This window comes from Bos indicus, chromosome 8 (assembly GCF_029378745.1).
Source record: "Bos indicus isolate NIAB-ARS_2022 breed Sahiwal x Tharparkar chromosome 8, NIAB-ARS_B.indTharparkar_mat_pri_1.0, whole genome shotgun sequence".
NCBI classification, from domain to species: domain Eukaryota; kingdom Metazoa; phylum Chordata; class Mammalia; order Artiodactyla; family Bovidae; genus Bos; species Bos indicus.
This window is the reverse complement of record NC_091767.1, coordinates 69,804,468-69,820,420: the sequence shown is the minus strand read 5'-3', so window position 1 is coordinate 69,820,420 and position 15,953 is coordinate 69,804,468. Positions and strand designations below refer to the sequence as shown.

Genomic DNA, 15,953 nt, shown 5'->3' with positions numbered 1-15,953 from the left:
AGCACACTGGGTTTGTTTTTGACTTTGGTTTATTTAAAAAACAAAAAGCCAAAAAAAAAAAAAAAAAAAGAAAGAAAACCAACTTTATATACAAAGTCAAACTGAAACCACGGATTAATGGAAAGAGGCAAGACTTGTGGGGAAGGGGAAAGGCCGGGCCAGAGCCAATACCACATTCTGAACACAGGGAGCCGGGGGACAGGTGCTGGTTTCTTCTGGCACACCTGGGGCAGCTGAACACAGTGTTGACTGGCAGACACAGCCCCACACCAAACGCTCGCTAACACTGACACTGTTCCCGTGATGGCCAGGGAGCCCCCTCCCCAAAAACCTGCTCCTGGAAGCTGGCAGGATTTGTGCCATTCATAAGGGTTCTTACCCCCAACCAGATTCCACATCTGCTCCTTTAGTTTATTGGCATCAGACCTTATGACAGACTTGAAAAGCCTTTTCCTGCCCTGTCTTATTCTAAACTGGAAGAGGACAGGAGAAAGTCAGCACAAGACGAAAGGGCCCCAGGAGGAATCCCAAAGTAGAGGGCAAAATGACATTCGAGGGGTGCACAAGATGTTGGATTTAGTTGCGCGTGGAACCGGCTTCCTCACTCATCCGACCCGCGTGGCACAGACAGACCCCCCCCTGACGGCCTGAGCGCCTCTGCAGAGGCCGAGTGCCGCCAGGTCAGCCACCCCTGCCTCCAGCTCCCAGGTCCTGTTCTGGCTGCTTTCTGGGCTCTAACTTCAGCAGGCTCCATCGCTGACCTCATAGGGCTCCTGCACCAGGCCCCTCAGTTGCTTGGTGCTGGCTCCTCCTTCTCTACCCAGCTGTCAGCCTGTTTGAAACAGACACACGAGAATCAGGACTTGGAGGAGGAAGGGCTGAGATCCGAGATCCCATCCGAGAACTACTAACCACTTCCTCCTGGGAGGCTCCCGGTCGCAAGCTGCTGACTGATGGATTCCATAAGAAACTAGCAGATGGAGGCAAATGCCAGTGAAGCTGAGCCGGCTGTGCTGACCCACCTCACCACGCAACGGCCGGCTCTCCAGGAGGCTCACCTTTTCAAGCATCCTCTGTGTGTCGAGCTGCAAGGTGGTCAGGCGCCTTCGGAACTCCTGAAGCAGCCGCTGAAGCTGGTTCTTCTGTCGCTCGGCTGTCCGGGCCATCTCCTCAGCCTCGGCCAGCCGGGCCCGCAGATCCTGCATTTCCGTTGCCAGTGTCTTATTTGTCACTTCAGTGGCTGAGAAACGGTTATGGCTCTCCTCTGGTGGGGGCAGGCCGGAGAGACTGCTCAGCTAAGAGGGGAGCAGATGGCGGGCAGCCTGGAGTCTGGGGTGCAGGCCTCCCGCTTCATGTCCCCAAGCCACAGGCCACTCACCCAGCTTAAGCTCCAGTGTGTGAATCTTGTTCTCCAGGTAGAGCCGCCCGCTGTCCTGCTGCTCCGCACGCTGCAGCAGGTTCCCCACGTTGATGAGGCTGCCGTTGTGGGACACCAGGCCCTTGTGCTCCACTGGGGTCGTACCCGGCTTCCCACTCTTCCCGGGAGGAGGTAGCAGGTCCAGGTTTCCTAGGAGGGCCAGGAGAAGACTCAGGGACGGGAAGTGGGAGAAAGCAGCCCACCCGCCCCCGTCCCCTGGAGGCCGCAGGGCCCAGTTCGCACCGAAGAGCAGGTCCTCAGGGAGTGCCCCGTCTGGGCCCTCCGGGCGGCTGTACTGAAGGCTCCGATACTGGCAGATGTTCTGGGACACCGCCCTGCTGACCAGCTGTTTGGCCTGCAGGAAACACACACCCACGATGCCCACAGAGAAGAAGGTGCAAGGCCCCTGTAATGGCGCACAAGAACCTAGAGCCACAGCATCCCAAGCCACACCTGCACACAACGACACTGGGGGAGGCATCTCAGGGAGGGCTGGGAGACGCTACCTGCTCTGCACTGAGCCGCAGCCCAAGGGTAAGCAGGATCCTCTCCAGGTCTCGCCGGTGCAAGTAGCCACACCAGTTGGCGTCAAAGTAGACGAAAGCAAGAAGACAGTCCACAGGGAGCACAGCAGAGGGTTCCAGCTCCTTGGGCTGCAAGAGAAACAAGGATGAACAGGATTTACAAATAGCTCTCTTAATGCTAAATCACCCAGGATGAAGCCCTTTCAAAATAAGGCAGCTTGGCTGACACATTCACACCCAGACACACCTTCCAGTTGGAGATCTGACCCTTGGCCTGTGAGCAAAGATCTCTCTCTGGGGCACTTCCGCCCCAAGGCCTGTCATCCAGAGAGGAACCGTGTGTGCTCCTAGATCAGACAGCTCACTCAGAACCACACTGATAGAGACACTGAAGGATTCTCCTGGATCCTATGAGTGTGCTATCCCACGAGCCAAGAGCCACCTTTGTCTTTGATCAATGAGAAGATGCCAGGTGTCTCGGCCTTTCCTGGTGGTCCAGCAGATGAGCATCTACCTTGCAGCGTGGGGGACAAAGGTTCAATTGCTGGTTGGGGAACTAAGATCCTACATGCCATGAAGTAACTAGAGTGCCCACATGCCAAAACTAGAGAATCAGTGTGCCACAGCAAAAGATACCCGGTGTACCATGACTAAGACCCAATGAAGCCAAAATAAATAATTTTTTTTTTTTAACTATCAATCTATTAAAAAAAAATGCCAGAGGCCATTTAGTAAAAGCATCCCTTTCCCAGGAGAGTCAGAGGCCTTGCCAGGCTTCCCGATCACGGAGCCCCAAGAGCACACTGAAGGTCTCACCATGTCCTGAAGGGTCGAGAACTCCATCTCTGACTGGTTCGAAGCAACCGACCGGACCTCGGAATCCTCCAGCTTGGCTCCTGCTACAGAAAGCCTGAGGTGAGCCTAGAGCAAGGCCCACGTGGGTCCAGACTGGCTCCATCCAGAACGAGAGAGCAGTAAGCCACAGTGTCAAGAAGCCACCATCCGGCTGGCACCACACATACCAAATTCCTCCTCCCCGTCGTCTCTCAGGAGCAGCAGTTCTGGGTCCAAGGCCATCTCACACAGATCCTCAGACGCCTCACCCCGGGGTTTCTCTTCGTCTTCTCCCCCAGAAGACGGGGGTTTGGGCAAAAGCCCATCTTCCTTCTAGGAGAAGCAGACCCAGATGATAAGGAGAAGAGCTGCCCCTGGAATTACGCACCATAACAACGGTTAACATTTTCACGTTGGCCGTCTTCAGGCAATGGTATAAAGGCTTACGTGCAGCGTCTCATTTAATGTACTTCATTACACAGGGGTCACAGAGCAGACCAGGGCGAGTTCCAGACACCTGGGGTGCTCCTTGGGAGTCAAGCCCAGTCCCATAAGCAATCTGCTTACTTGATTATATTTAGGCAAGAAGCAGACCCATGGACTTTAGAAACCGTTAAGAAAATGCAGTGCTGTAGTTAACCATAGGGTCATGAAAACACCTGTACCCATCAAAACGCTGCTATGAACACAGATGTCCATGGTGCCCTGTCAACCACGCTTCCCTTCACGAAGCTCCAGGCCCTCCTCCCTTCTCCCAGGTGCTTCACCTCCGAGCTGTGTAGCCACATAGGAGAGTTACATGCCCTGTGCCCAAGTCACACCGGGGTCAGGAGGTGCGTGCAGTGAGTGTGGGGTAGTGAGCAGAGCTGAGGCACGCTCTGTGCTCCAGTTCTGGTGGGCCTTAGGACCTGCCGCCCCAGTGCCCGCACAAAGGGCAGCGATACTCACCGGCGGGGCGTCTGCCTCGGCAGCTGTGCCCTCACTCTGTACCTCATCCTTGGACTCCTTGGCCTCCTCCTTGACTGCTTCTTCTTCCTTGGCTGCCTCCTCCTTCTCAGGCTCAGGCGGGGCCACGACCTTTTCAGGAAGGCTCAGGAGCGTCTTATAAATCCTATAGCCAAAGTCCCTCTGCAGCATCTCCAGAAACAGCTCAGCCAACACCGTGGCCTGGTGGGGGAGGTGGCGGGAGGCCATGAGCCTCAGGACAGAGAGTGTTCCCATCACCCGCTACCGCCCCACAGCCGCCAGCTCCTACACCTGCCTCAAAAGAGATCCTTTCCTTCGGCCTCCGGTCCTCCACGATACTTTGCAGGGACAGGTTTACACAGCGGGAGCGCGCCATGACAGCAGGTTCCAGAGGGGGTGGGGGGGCCTCTGGGAGGTCAGTGTCCACTTCCTGCTGTGCGGTGACCTCTGGATTCTCGGCACTCTTAGAGGTGTCTGCTGCTTGCTCCGATCCATCAGCCGGCTGCTCTGTAGGCTCTGTTTCCTGTGGCAGATGTCAAGGGCTATGACCACCTGGGTCCCGGGGTTCAGGTACCTCCCTCCCTCATTGGTTCGTAAGCCTTGGCCTCACCACTGGCACCTCCGGGGGCGGGGGAGCTGCCTCTGCAGCTTTCTGCTGGCACAGGGCCTCCCACTCTTCCAAAGTGGGCATGATGGTCCAGATGTCTGGCAGGTACACCACCACAGTCTGGAGCCGCCTCGGGGGTCCCGCCTGCAGGTACTGAAACTCAGCAAAGCGCCACCTGCTCACAGTGAAAGGAGAAATGAAGTGCTGACCCATGACTTTCACAAGTGAGTGCTTCAGCTGCCAGTCAACATTTAATGAACATGTACTGTGGGCCAAGCTCTAAAAGATACAGTCCAAGTCCTCAAGAAATGGTCCATGGGAAGAGACAGGTAATCCAACAGTTACTATCCGAAGTGCCGTGGCAGTAAGGAGCTCGGAATGTGGCTGGGGACCACATCTGAGGAGCCTTGGAGGGTCAGCTGGCTCTCAACACACTTACACATCCCTAGCCATGCTCGGGACTACAGCAACCACTGGCAGGGCTGGAGGGAGGGAGATGAGCTGGGATGAGGGAACTGACGGGAGCTGACAGGTCAGAAAGGCCCAGCAGAAGCCTGGCCTCCGCCTGGGTCTCACCCACTCAGTGGTGCCCACAGGCAAGCTCTGGCAGCCACTCACCACTTGGTGCAGGCACTCAAGTCGATGCCAGCCTGGGCCTGCGCGCAGCGTGTAGCAGTGCGGACAAGCACCTGTGGGTCGCCCTTGGGGTCGAGGCCATCCAGCGAAGGAGACCACTCACCACCAACCAGCACTGCCTCATCATCCTTCCAGCCCAGCAAAAACTGCAAAGAGAGACCAGGGATAAGACACGAAAAACCAATCATCTGGGCTTCCTACTGGGAAACAACCTGCACAACTGGGGAACAGAGTCAACCACACTGCACGTGGTGGGCAGCTCTCTACCCATGAACTTGAACCCCACGTAAATCTAGTAAGACCATCTCTGGGCCACACCCTGCTCCGGGTAGAACGACTAGTATCTCAACTCTGTTTCTTTGAGCTCATGAGCAGCATCTCAGTTGACAGGGACTGACCATCGTCAGTAAGTGTGTCTTGCCTCCTGGGCTCCAGCTCTTACTTTAATTTGCTTCAGAGGGTGTTCCGGGGTCTCCCGTGGCTCAGCCATGTCATCCACGAACAGCATGCAACAACGATACAATTCCTCCAGTCCCGGGGAGGAGAGCAGCAGTACCTGGTAGGGACGGCGTGAAGGAGACACTCGAGAGCTTTCTCAGCCCTCAACAAGGGGATCAAGTGGCAGGACCCCAGCCAACTCACCTTGGAACTGTAGGTGGGGTCGCTGTCTGTAGGGGGGGGCTCTGCACCAGCATCAGCAGCTGGCTCCTTCTCCGAAGATACCTGGATGCGGCTCGGATGATGGAGAGAGAAGGGCTGGCTCACAGGGAAGGCCGACAGCCAGCTCAGATGCACGGCCAGAAAATCTGAGGGAACCAGGAGGGTGCGGTAACGGCGCTGGAGTTCTAAGAAATCAAAGACGGGGCTGTGGGAAGAAAGCAGGGAGTTCCAGATTGAACAATGATGAAGTGTTTTTTTTGTTCTTTTTTTTGTTTTTTTTTTTTTTACATGGAACCATAAAAAAGACTTGAAAGAAAAGGGAAGCAAATTCTATTATAATCTGAGAAGAATTTTCTAAGGAAGACACCTCTGAAGAGAGAAAAATGGATTAGATTTGACCACTAAATGCTACAAGTCAATCTAGGGAAAGGAAAAAAGACATTTGCAATATATGACAGCAAAGAGTCTTTATCTTAAAGTTAATATAAAAGGAACTCACAAATCACTAAAAAAAAATCACATGTCTAAGAGAAAACTGGAAAAACTGACAGCAACAGATACTTAGAAAAAGGAATGAGACTGAAGAGCTCATGAAAATATCCTCAGTATCACTCATAATTAAAGAAATTCAAATCAGGGTATCACTTTTCACCTACTGGACTGACAAACATCATGAAGCTGGCTGACACGGTGTTGGCAAAGGCTGGGTGTGCAAGTACCTCACAATTCGTGTGAGAAGGTAAACTGACAGCCTCTGTGAGAAGCCTGGCCATACCTTCAAGGTTCACAGACCTTTAAGCCAGCTACTCCATTTCTAGGAACTGAGCCCAATAAAATACTTGCACCTGTCCACAGACATGTCTACAGAAGAACGTTTATTATTACAACAAGATTTAGAATAACTGCAGATTAAAAATGGAGACCTGGTTCAATAAATTCTGGTCCATCCACTTAGCCGTGTGGTTGCTAAAAAGAATGAGATCAGTCTAACAAACATTAATGTGCAATAAATTCCAAGATAAGTGAAAAAGCAAAGTGCCAAATAGTATGTACAACAGGCTTCCACTTGTGATTTTAAAAAAATACACAGCTGTGTGTGTGGCTAATCATCAGCAATCGGTGTCCTGACCACTCAAGATGTACCCTGCCGCAGTGGTGATGTGGGGACCAGGGTCTCCTGAGATTACCCTAGGGAGGCAGGTGGGTCAGCATGGAGAGTACAAGGTGTGGCCTGCTCCTGGGGGTGGAAGCAGGGCAGCCCGCCCTCCCTGCCCGTCATGAGGAGGAGGTGCTAAGAGGCCGCCCTCACTTCTACTTGGAGCAAAGTGGATCTGCCCTGGGGGGCTTCTAACACAACAGCTGGAGCCCTGCATCTCCCCTGCTAGCTGGCATCTGGGATCACTCATCTACTCAGATTCTACGCTTGAGAAGTAAGTTTGTATGGGGACCTGTGACCTCGTACATGCTGTCACACTCAAGAAATCATTCAGAGCTTCCCTGAGAAACCAGTCCCACCGTTCCCATGACCCATAGTTTCCACCTGATTTATAACTGGTATTGGGCACCTGGATTTTGATTGGGATGCCATAATTATAGGCTGACATAACAACTTCTGGTGATTAAATCATAAATCAGTGGTGCTATGCTGGCCTGAATTTGAGATTCTGAAATAAATTTGTCACATTACAAAACAAAAATGAAGTGAGCAAAAAGGTCATAAGAATACACATACACAATTACTACCAGACTATATCGTATTTACACAAGAAAAATGTTACCACCTGCAAGTCTCACCCCCCAGCCCAGCCTCCCCACTCACCTGTCCACAGTATAGGGAGTGAGATGGACTCGGTAAGGAGGCAGGTCATGCCTTGGTTTCTTAGCACCCCAAGGCTCTCCACCAGCTCGCTGTTTGCGTTTCTTGGAGTCGTAGTCATCGCTGGAGGTTGATTCATCACCAGAAGGAAGAAACCATACTGTTAAATACAGCTTCAGGACATGTTGGCCTAAAAAGAGCTGGAAACCATCTGAATCCTGAACTTTAAAGAAATGGATAAATAAGCCATACTAACAGCCATATAAGAGACTGTTATTAAAGATATTAAAGTATACATTTAAATGCTTTAAATAACACAGAAAACCATTCATGTTAAACAAAAAGTACAGTATGGAACACTGTATAGAAAACAGTGCCTCAAATGAGCAAAAACAGCTTTAAAAGACTGAGAGAAAATATTAATGGTGGACGCCTCTGACTGATAAAGCTAATAATTTTTTAATATTTTTACAAACATTGTAAGTTACAGCTAACATGTAAATTTTTGAAATGAGAAAATTAACTTTTTTTTTTTTTTTTTTTAACAAGAGATACATATATGGTACCATGCTATGGGTTCTATCAAGTTTAATTGAGAGAGAGAGATCTGGTAACAAACCCTTGAAAAAAGTGAAGAGAAAGTGTTAGTTGCTCAGTCATGTCTGACTTTCTTGCAACCCCATGGACTGCAGCCCACCAGGCTCCTCTGTTCCATGGAATTTTCCAGACAAGAATACTGGAGTTGGTAGCCATTTGCTTCTCTGGAGGATCTTCACAACCCAGGAATCAAACCTGAGTCTCCCACACTGCAGGGGAATCAAACCTAGGTCTCCCACATTGCAGAGGAATCAAACCTGGGTCTCCCACACCAGAGCAATCAAACCTGGGTCTCCCACACCAGAGCAATCAAACCTGGGTCTCCCATACTGCAGGCAGATTCTGTACCATCTGAGCCACCAGGGAAGCCCCACAAACCCTTAACCCTACACATTTAAGTCATAAAAATTCACTAATCATACAGCCATTAAAACAATTCTGAGGATTACTCTGCAATATGGAACACACGTTAAATAAGAATGTATTAAAAAAAATCTGAACTCAGATTAAAATTATAAAAACTATGTGTGTGTGTATGTGTGTGTGTGTGTGTGTGTATATATATATATATATATATATATATATAAAGACTAGGAAAGAACAATGGGGAAAAAAGTGACAGGAAGTAATTTTGCTTTTCTAAAGGTCTTCAAATATAAGAATGGCTACCTTGGGGACAGGGGGATGGGGGGATAAGAATAGGAGACTAAGAGGTACAAACTACTATGTACAAAATAAATAAAATACAAAGGTTTAATACACAGCACAGGGATTATAGCCAACATTGTATAATAACTTTAAATGGAGTGTGATCTATAAAAGCACATAACTTTAAATGGAGTATAACTGCTATGTTGTACACCTGAAACTAATATTGTAAACCAACTATACTTTAATTAAATAAAGTTTTTAAATGCTTACCTTTAAAGGGAAAGAGGGAATGATAATTTTTGTAGTACTTTAACTTTACATAATGTCATGCACTATGTTTTATAATAAATCACTTATTACGGTGCCACTACGTTATGCTGCGAGCAATGAGAACAGTGGAAAAGCAAAGCCTTCAGGCCATTATAAAATGCCAGACTGACGGGGGAGCCATGTCTCTCAGGGGAAATGAAATCAACTGTCAATTCTTCATGCTGAGGTAATACTGAGCTAATTCTATTTTTTTTACCAGGTCTCTGCTCTTTTCCTTTAGACCTGCCTGGGTTGTTTCCCTAGTCATGACACCCCTGATTGACTAACTCGATTATATTTAATGCAGAATTTTTCTTTTCTCACATTTCTGCCTGGGTAATTTCCTTGTTCATCAGTATCTCCCTCCAAAAGCTGCCTTCTAATCTTGCCCTTGTGGGATATCAGTGCTTCTGTGTCTCTAACAGAAGAACTGCTCCAAAGTCATTTTGATAACTCTCTTCAGCTCACCCGTGATTGAAGTGAACTCTTCAGGAAAGGCTGTCAACCTCAAGTTGAAGTGCATGTTCCACTGAATCCTGTAATCTTTATTGTCAATTGTCAGGAAGAGACTATAAAGCACGAACAGTGGAAGCCATCTGGGTAACTTCAGCAGGACACTGAGATGGTCTACCCGGCTGAGTATCCTTGTCTAAACCCCTCAGTAGTTCAGCATTAGCAATCCAAAGGAGACACTGGTTTCTGCCTCCCAAAACCTGAAGTTCAAAAGAAAGCCTGGTTTCCAGTCAAACACTAAGATGGCTGACTCGGTTATAAACGGTTGTTCCCCCAGAGGGTGACCTCATTGCTACTGCCCCCTCCCCGGCTCTGCAAATCCCTTCTACAGACTCATGGTAGTATCTCACTCCCAAAAGTCATGTCTTCTATCTCTAGAGACCGTGACACTGAACCATTATGGCCAAAGTAACAGAACACAGAACTTGCACAGGGCTTGGTGTGTCCTGGACAATCAAATGCTACTGGCTTTACAGGAAGACTGAATTTGAACCTAAAGCAAAAAGTCAATAGCAGCCATTGATTTCTACCCAGGCTACATTATCCCTGAGGGCACCTGCTGTCCTCAGTCTGTAACAAAGTCTTTAATAAACTCACAGAACGGGAGAGTTGGAGAGTCCTTGGAAACTGAAGACCAAGAAGATGCAGAGGACAAGAGGTACGGGTGTATGTGAATTATACACCAGTAACTTGAATGAAACTGTTTTAAGCAGTGGAGATGCTGTGGAAAAAAATCCTACACAATCAGAGCTGCCCACTCCAGAGTTCCCAATGACCTACCCCGAGGCAGCACACAGCAGCTTCAGCAGACTAGCTCCATCACTTTGCTTAAAGCTTTTTCTCTGAGGAACTCCATGCCCCCTTTACATGTCTGCAGTAGACTGCGTGCTTAGCCCTTACTTACAAGTAATAATCACTGGCTTCTGGGAGAGGAAGCGGTTTCCTTCTGAGAACAGTCCTCATTTCAGAAGAGAACTAGAACATGAGAACCCTTTCTGGAGTGATGGACATATTCTGTATCTTAAAAGGGGTGAGAGTCACATGGGATTTTTCATTTGTCAAAACTGCCCATCTAAGATCTGTGCACATCAACCTACATAAATTTTACCTTTAAAAAAAAAAAAAAAAAAAAAACAAAGTATAAGGCAGATGAAAAAGAATGGCAGATATTGATACTTGTTGAAGCTGGGTGATGGGTATATGAGGGTATTTACTATGCTTATATTTGAAAATTTCCATAATAAAAAGTTAAAAAGAAGACTGACAGAAATAACTTGAATGTGTCTTCAACAAACTAGTCTAGAGCATAACTCCTAGGGATAGAAACAAAAACTTTTAGGTAGGGTACGGCAGGATCAGAACATGTGAGCCAGAGAGAACAGGAAGCATGCTCCTGGCAGTCCCCAACGCTCACAGATGACACACGATGGCCCAGAATGCCCCAAAGGCCCAAAGCCACCATGCCTGCTCCACACAAGGCCACGTCTACATGTCCACAGCACAGGATTTCTGGACAGAGTGCAACATACATAGTCTATCACATCGCTGACTTCTGTGGTGTATAGGAAGAAACATGTTTTATACTAAGAATTAAATCATGCACTGCAGGAAACTAAAAAAAAAAACCATCAAAAAAACAGAAACAGACTCACAGATATAGAGAACATACTGGTGGTCACCAGAGCAGAGGGGGTTGTGGGGGGAATGGGCAAAACAGGTGAAAGTGAAAGTCACTCAGCCATGTCCGACTCTTCGTGACCCCACGGACTATACATAAACAGTCCATGGAATTCTCCAGGCCAGAATACTGGAGTGAGCCTTTCCCTTCTCCAGGGGATTTTCCCAACCCAGGGATCCAACCTAGGGATCGAACCCAGGTCTCCCTCATTGCAGGCGAATTCTTTACCAACTGAGCCACCAGGGAAGCCCAAGAATACTGGAGTGGGTAGTCTATCCCTTCCCCAGCAGATCTTCCCAACCCAGGAATCAAACCAGGATCTCCTACACTGCAGGCAGACTCTACCAAAAGAGCTATCAGGGAAGCCCTAATACAAGTGAAGGAGGATTAAAAAGTACAAACTTCCAATTATAAAATAAGTAAGTCATAGAGATGTAATATACAGCACAGACAATATAATCAATACTTTAATAACTCTGTAGAGTGACAGACAGTAACCAGCTATTGTGGTAATCATCTCATAATACATAAAATTTCCAATCTACTGGTATTATATTGTAAATTATGCTTCAGTTAAAAAAACACACTGCAAAAATTTTTTTGGACACTACTATTTTCTTCAGTTTTGATTCCTGGTATCCCAATCTTAGAGACTAGAAATAAAAGACAAAATTATATATTAAAAACAAATTCAGTGTGATATTTTGAAAGATGAATTATGCCAAATCCCTACTTGTTGAACCAGCTTATAAAGTTCCAATATTTCTCAATGTGTCAGCCTATCTTAGGGTAAAGGGACTAGGATCTAGCTGCACAAAGAGAATGCTGGTGTTAAGAAGTGGTCAAAAAAAAGGGGGATGGGGCACATTCTCTGAGAGGCAAAGAAATGAAGCACCTTTCCTGCTTGATCATCATCTTACCTTCGGCCCTGATCCAATCGTCCATGAGGGCCCCGAGCAGGAAACCTGTTCAGGTGGCTCAGATGAAGTGTGTGGGATGTTTGGAAGAGACTCAGAGCTGCAGAAAGGAAATGGATAGTGACTCAAAACACCTAAATATTTGCCCAACTTTCCTGTCCCCTATTCTAGTCTCCACTTTTACTCTGAGAGCAACAACCTAATTCTTACAAGTCCATTCAACCAGAGTACTCCATAAAGCCACACCCCCAATATCCATGTCGCTGGTACTCACGCTTCTGAGGAAAGAGTGGGGGAATCCGGTGAGGCTGAAAGATCAGCTGGGGCTGAGCTCCCAGAATCCCTTGCTTCTGGCCCAGGGCTGCCACATGTAGAAGGGGAGGTGCTGGGGACTTCAGTAGGGGCTGCAGAACAGTAACCAGGAAACTCAGGGCATCCCATGGCTGAAGTGCTCACTACCTTGGAAAAATGTGGCCCTACCCCCTTGACCAAAGAAAGGTTCCTGTCCATCTTTCTGGGCACCAGGGTGTCCCTCCTACCCCTTTCCAATGCACATGCTGAGGAGAGATGAATACCTGGTTGGAGAGCGTCTGCACCTTGACAGCATTCCAGGGCACTGCCTGACCTGGGTTGTATGCAGCCTTCACCAGCACCTTCTCACCCAGCTGGGGCAGCCGGCCCTTCACCACACTGCCAGCACACAAGCCAGGAGACCCAGTCAGGAGAGAGACCCTGGCCAAGCCACCTTGACTGTCCCTATGAGGCCCTTCCCATCAAGATTTCTCACACCTTGCATAACAGCAAAGCAATGTCTTTAGAAGGCCCCACCAGCACGGTGACAGACCCGAATCCCGTTAAGCATTTCCAGAAGGGGAACGGCCTCAGCCTACCTTAGCTGAAAAAAGACTTCTTCATCCACCACCCCAAAGTAGTCGTGCAAGCTGGTAACAATGCCAGTGAAGACCCGCTGTTTCTCTCCACCCTATATGAGAAGAGTGAAGTTTAAAGGTAAGAGGAAGCATCTATCCATGCTCTGCCATTAGCATCTCATCTTTCTCCACCCCTCCAGCCCCAGATCAAAGTACTGCACGGAGCTTCCTGTAGAAGGAAGCACATGTGTCTAGTGGACATAATCTACCGAAGGTGGGAGAAGTCATGCTGATTCTTGGGCCATAAGCTTCTTCTAGGATTCCCAGTTCTTCCTTAACTCCAAAAAGCACCCTAGAGATTTCCCTAGAATCAAAACCAAAGACTCCCCAGTCAGAGAGGTCTAGTTACCTCTGGACTGGTTGACGATAGGAGTGTCAAGAAGGATGAACAATGTCATGTAAGAATGAAAGCATCGGACAACCATGCATGCTGAGGTCCTCCCAAGTGCTGAAACTCACTAGACGGGATGCCCAACTTACCTGAAGGTGCCTGGCATTTTGGGACAGGTCTGTGGCCACAGGAGGAGTGAGCAAACCAGGAGGAGGGCCCAGAAGGGATGTCGAAGCTGCGCCTGTTGGAAGAGAAGCAATCCAGGAATTGCACCTACCGTGGTAAGCACTAGAGTCAGCTAGAGAAGACAGGAAACCCAAAGGGTAAAGTGGATCCGTACAAGTCCCAACAGGGTTTTGCTGACAACCACTGTGGTCATCGACTAGCTTCCTAAGAAACATCAGCAGCAAACTGCACTCCACCAGGAAAACCCCTGGTGGATTTAAAGACTAACGTCTGTTAAAGACTAACTTCAAACCACATACTTCCCAATGTGGGGCCAGGTAGAGATAAAGGTGATCACCTGAGAAGTTGCGTCCCCCTGGAAGCGGGTTGATCCGCTGGCGCTTAAACTGTGACATTGGGAATGCTGTCCTCTTTCAGAGTCTTGGGAAAAAACCTTCAATCAGAAAAGAAATAAATTAACAATTCACAGGGAAGATTTTCCACCTACCCCCCAAAAAGGAACTAAGGATCTGAAGGAAAGTGGGGAAATGTATACTGAGAATGAACAGGGAAGACAGATGGAGAGAACAGGAAATGGACCAGGAAACAGAGAAATTACAATGCTTCAGTTTCTCTCACAATAACCTAGTGATGGGTAATACTGTTATACTCTTTCAAACAAAAGGAAACCGAAGCTCGGAGGGACTGAGACTTGCCCGAGGCACAGAACCAGGTACGTAAAAAACTAGGACTCACACCCAGGTCTCCCGACAACTCAGCGCTCCTCTCACTATGCCACGCCACCCTCAGATGGTTGGGGAGAGTGAAGGGTTGGAAAGAGCCCTGGTGACATTCATTCATTCAAATACATCCGCCAAAAAGCTCCACGCAAGGCCCGGAAAAATGGAGGAGGCTGGTGCCGGAGAGGAGATGGTGTAGGCCCTCTCCCCGGAAGCCCGGCCCGTTGTTCCCCGGACGGGCTGGTGAGAAGACAGCTCCGCGGCCAGGCGAACGCAAATCCGGCTGCGCGCCCGCCCTCCTGCTCCCCCGCTCCCCGTGCCTCGGCTCCCGTCTCAGCGGCCACCAGAGCCGGATCTCCCGGGCCGGGCCGCGGCCAGGCCGCCGTGGGAGGACGAAGGCGCGCGGTTTCTCCTCCTCCCGCCCGCCCCCAGGGCCGAGGCCGTTGCCAGGGAGACGAGACTTGCAGTCCGGAGAGGGGCTCGGCCCCTTCCGCGCCCAGTGCATCTTCGCGGCTTGGCTCTCGCAGCCCCTCGGCCGGGGGAGGGGCAAGGAGGCAGAGGGGCGGCGGAAGGCCCCCCCAACCCACCTGCGGGCCAGGGCCGCGACACCGGGGGGACAAAGACACCCGGAACCACCAGAGCCGCTGCTGCCGCCGCCACCGGAAGCGTCTCTCCGGAAGCACGACCACTGGTCGGAAGCTGCCACTCTCCCGGATATAGTCCCTCCCTCCTCTCCACCGACCTCTCCCTTCCCCCACACCGGCCTGCCATCCCGCTCCAACTGCTGAGCGGAAGTGCGCCTTCCCCGATCGGATATGCGTTAGGAAGCCGCGCGTCGGTGGTGTCCGCGCTTACGTGTCCCATGAGAAAAGCAGACTTCAGAGAACTGGTTCCTGGTCCAAAGACAGATGGAGCTGGACCCTCAAACATAAAGCAGCACCTATGCTTCATTCTGGCGGACCCCCAAGCCGGCAGCAGCAAGAGAACCAGCTGACTGGAGGAGGAGGATGCATGATCAGTGCCCGTTTCTATAGAGACATCCTTGTGTCTGACTCAACCAATGACCCCATCTCTAGCCCTACCCTTTGTTGAGGGCAGCCCCACTTGTACCTCCCATCTTCTGGGTGCCTGCAGGAGACTAAACTTTACCCCCTTCTCAGTTAACAGAGCTTGGAACCTAAAAGGTGTGAAATGGAATAGTTCCTCCCATATTGGTGTCCTGACTATGGTGACTATGTCCTCCTCCCATAGAAAATATTTTCCTCCATTTCCTCCCTCAGAAAAATACTTTTCTGAGCCCAGGTAGAATAATACCAGCTATCTGGCAGCCATCATCCACTTAGCCACTTCCCTGGTAAATGCTGAGGAGCTTGGGGCAGGGGGCAGGTGTGTGCAAGAAAAAGCAAGAGGCAGCCACCCACCACATCCCCCATTCCCTAAGTTGAAAGAGGAATTAAAGATGTGAAAGATCATGCAGTAGGATTTAGCCCCGATAGCTGAGATGCATATGAAAGGAATGAATTCAGGGAGCCCAGACGATCGCAGCTTCCCATACTTAGAAGACTGCTAAATTTCTTGATTTGAGATATTTGGTTTTCCTTAATTAACAATAAACTTTTGTTCAGAGCCCCATCCCCTGCTGCAAACTTCTATATAACCTGAC

General features: G+C 49.4%; 1 protein-coding gene across 5 annotated transcripts; it reads right to left on the bottom strand.

The window, feature by feature from the left end:
* Nucleotides 1-11: 11 nt before the first annotated feature.
* CCAR2 (cell cycle and apoptosis regulator 2) lies at nt 12-15,029 on the bottom strand. Of its 5 annotated transcripts, none has more exons than XM_019966323.2 (21): nt 14,878-15,029; nt 13,909-14,004; nt 13,535-13,626; nt 13,016-13,107; nt 12,701-12,815; nt 12,400-12,529; nt 12,129-12,225; nt 7,464-7,583; nt 5,627-5,849; nt 5,427-5,540; nt 4,967-5,130; nt 4,352-4,523; nt 4,037-4,264; nt 3,724-3,942; nt 2,964-3,108; nt 2,758-2,840; nt 1,924-2,070; nt 1,661-1,772; nt 1,379-1,567; nt 1,059-1,264; nt 12-832 (listed from the first exon to the last, which is right to left on the bottom strand). In XM_019966323.2, the coding sequence occupies exons 2-21, from the start codon at nt 13,964-13,966 to the stop codon at nt 788-790; spliced, it is 2,751 nt and encodes a 916-aa protein (XP_019821882.1). In that variant the 5' UTR covers nt 13,967-14,004; nt 14,878-15,029; the 3' UTR covers nt 12-787. The 5 variants fall into 5 exon arrangements, with proteins under 5 accessions (XP_019821882.1, XP_019821886.1, XP_070651004.1 ...); XM_019966327.2 differs by having other exon boundaries at nt 2,758-2,837; XM_070794903.1 differs by having other exon boundaries at nt 3,766-3,942.
* Between the last annotated feature and the right edge of the window lie 924 nt (nt 15,030-15,953).

Bases quoted from the DNA above. Each gene is read 5' to 3' on its own strand.
- CCAR2 (XM_019966323.2), bottom strand. From the start codon at position 13,966: ATGTCACAGTTTAAGCGCCAGCGGATCAACCCGCTTCCAGGGGGACGC. The intron at 12,226-12,399 runs GTGAGTACCAGC...TCCTTTCTGCAG, and splicing joins CCCACTCTTTCCTCAGAAGC to CTCTGAGTCTCTTCCAAACA. The intron at 1,265-1,378 runs GTGAGTGGCCTG...TGCCCCCACCAG, and splicing joins CACACTGGAGCTTAAGCTGG to AGGAGAGCCATAACCGTTTC.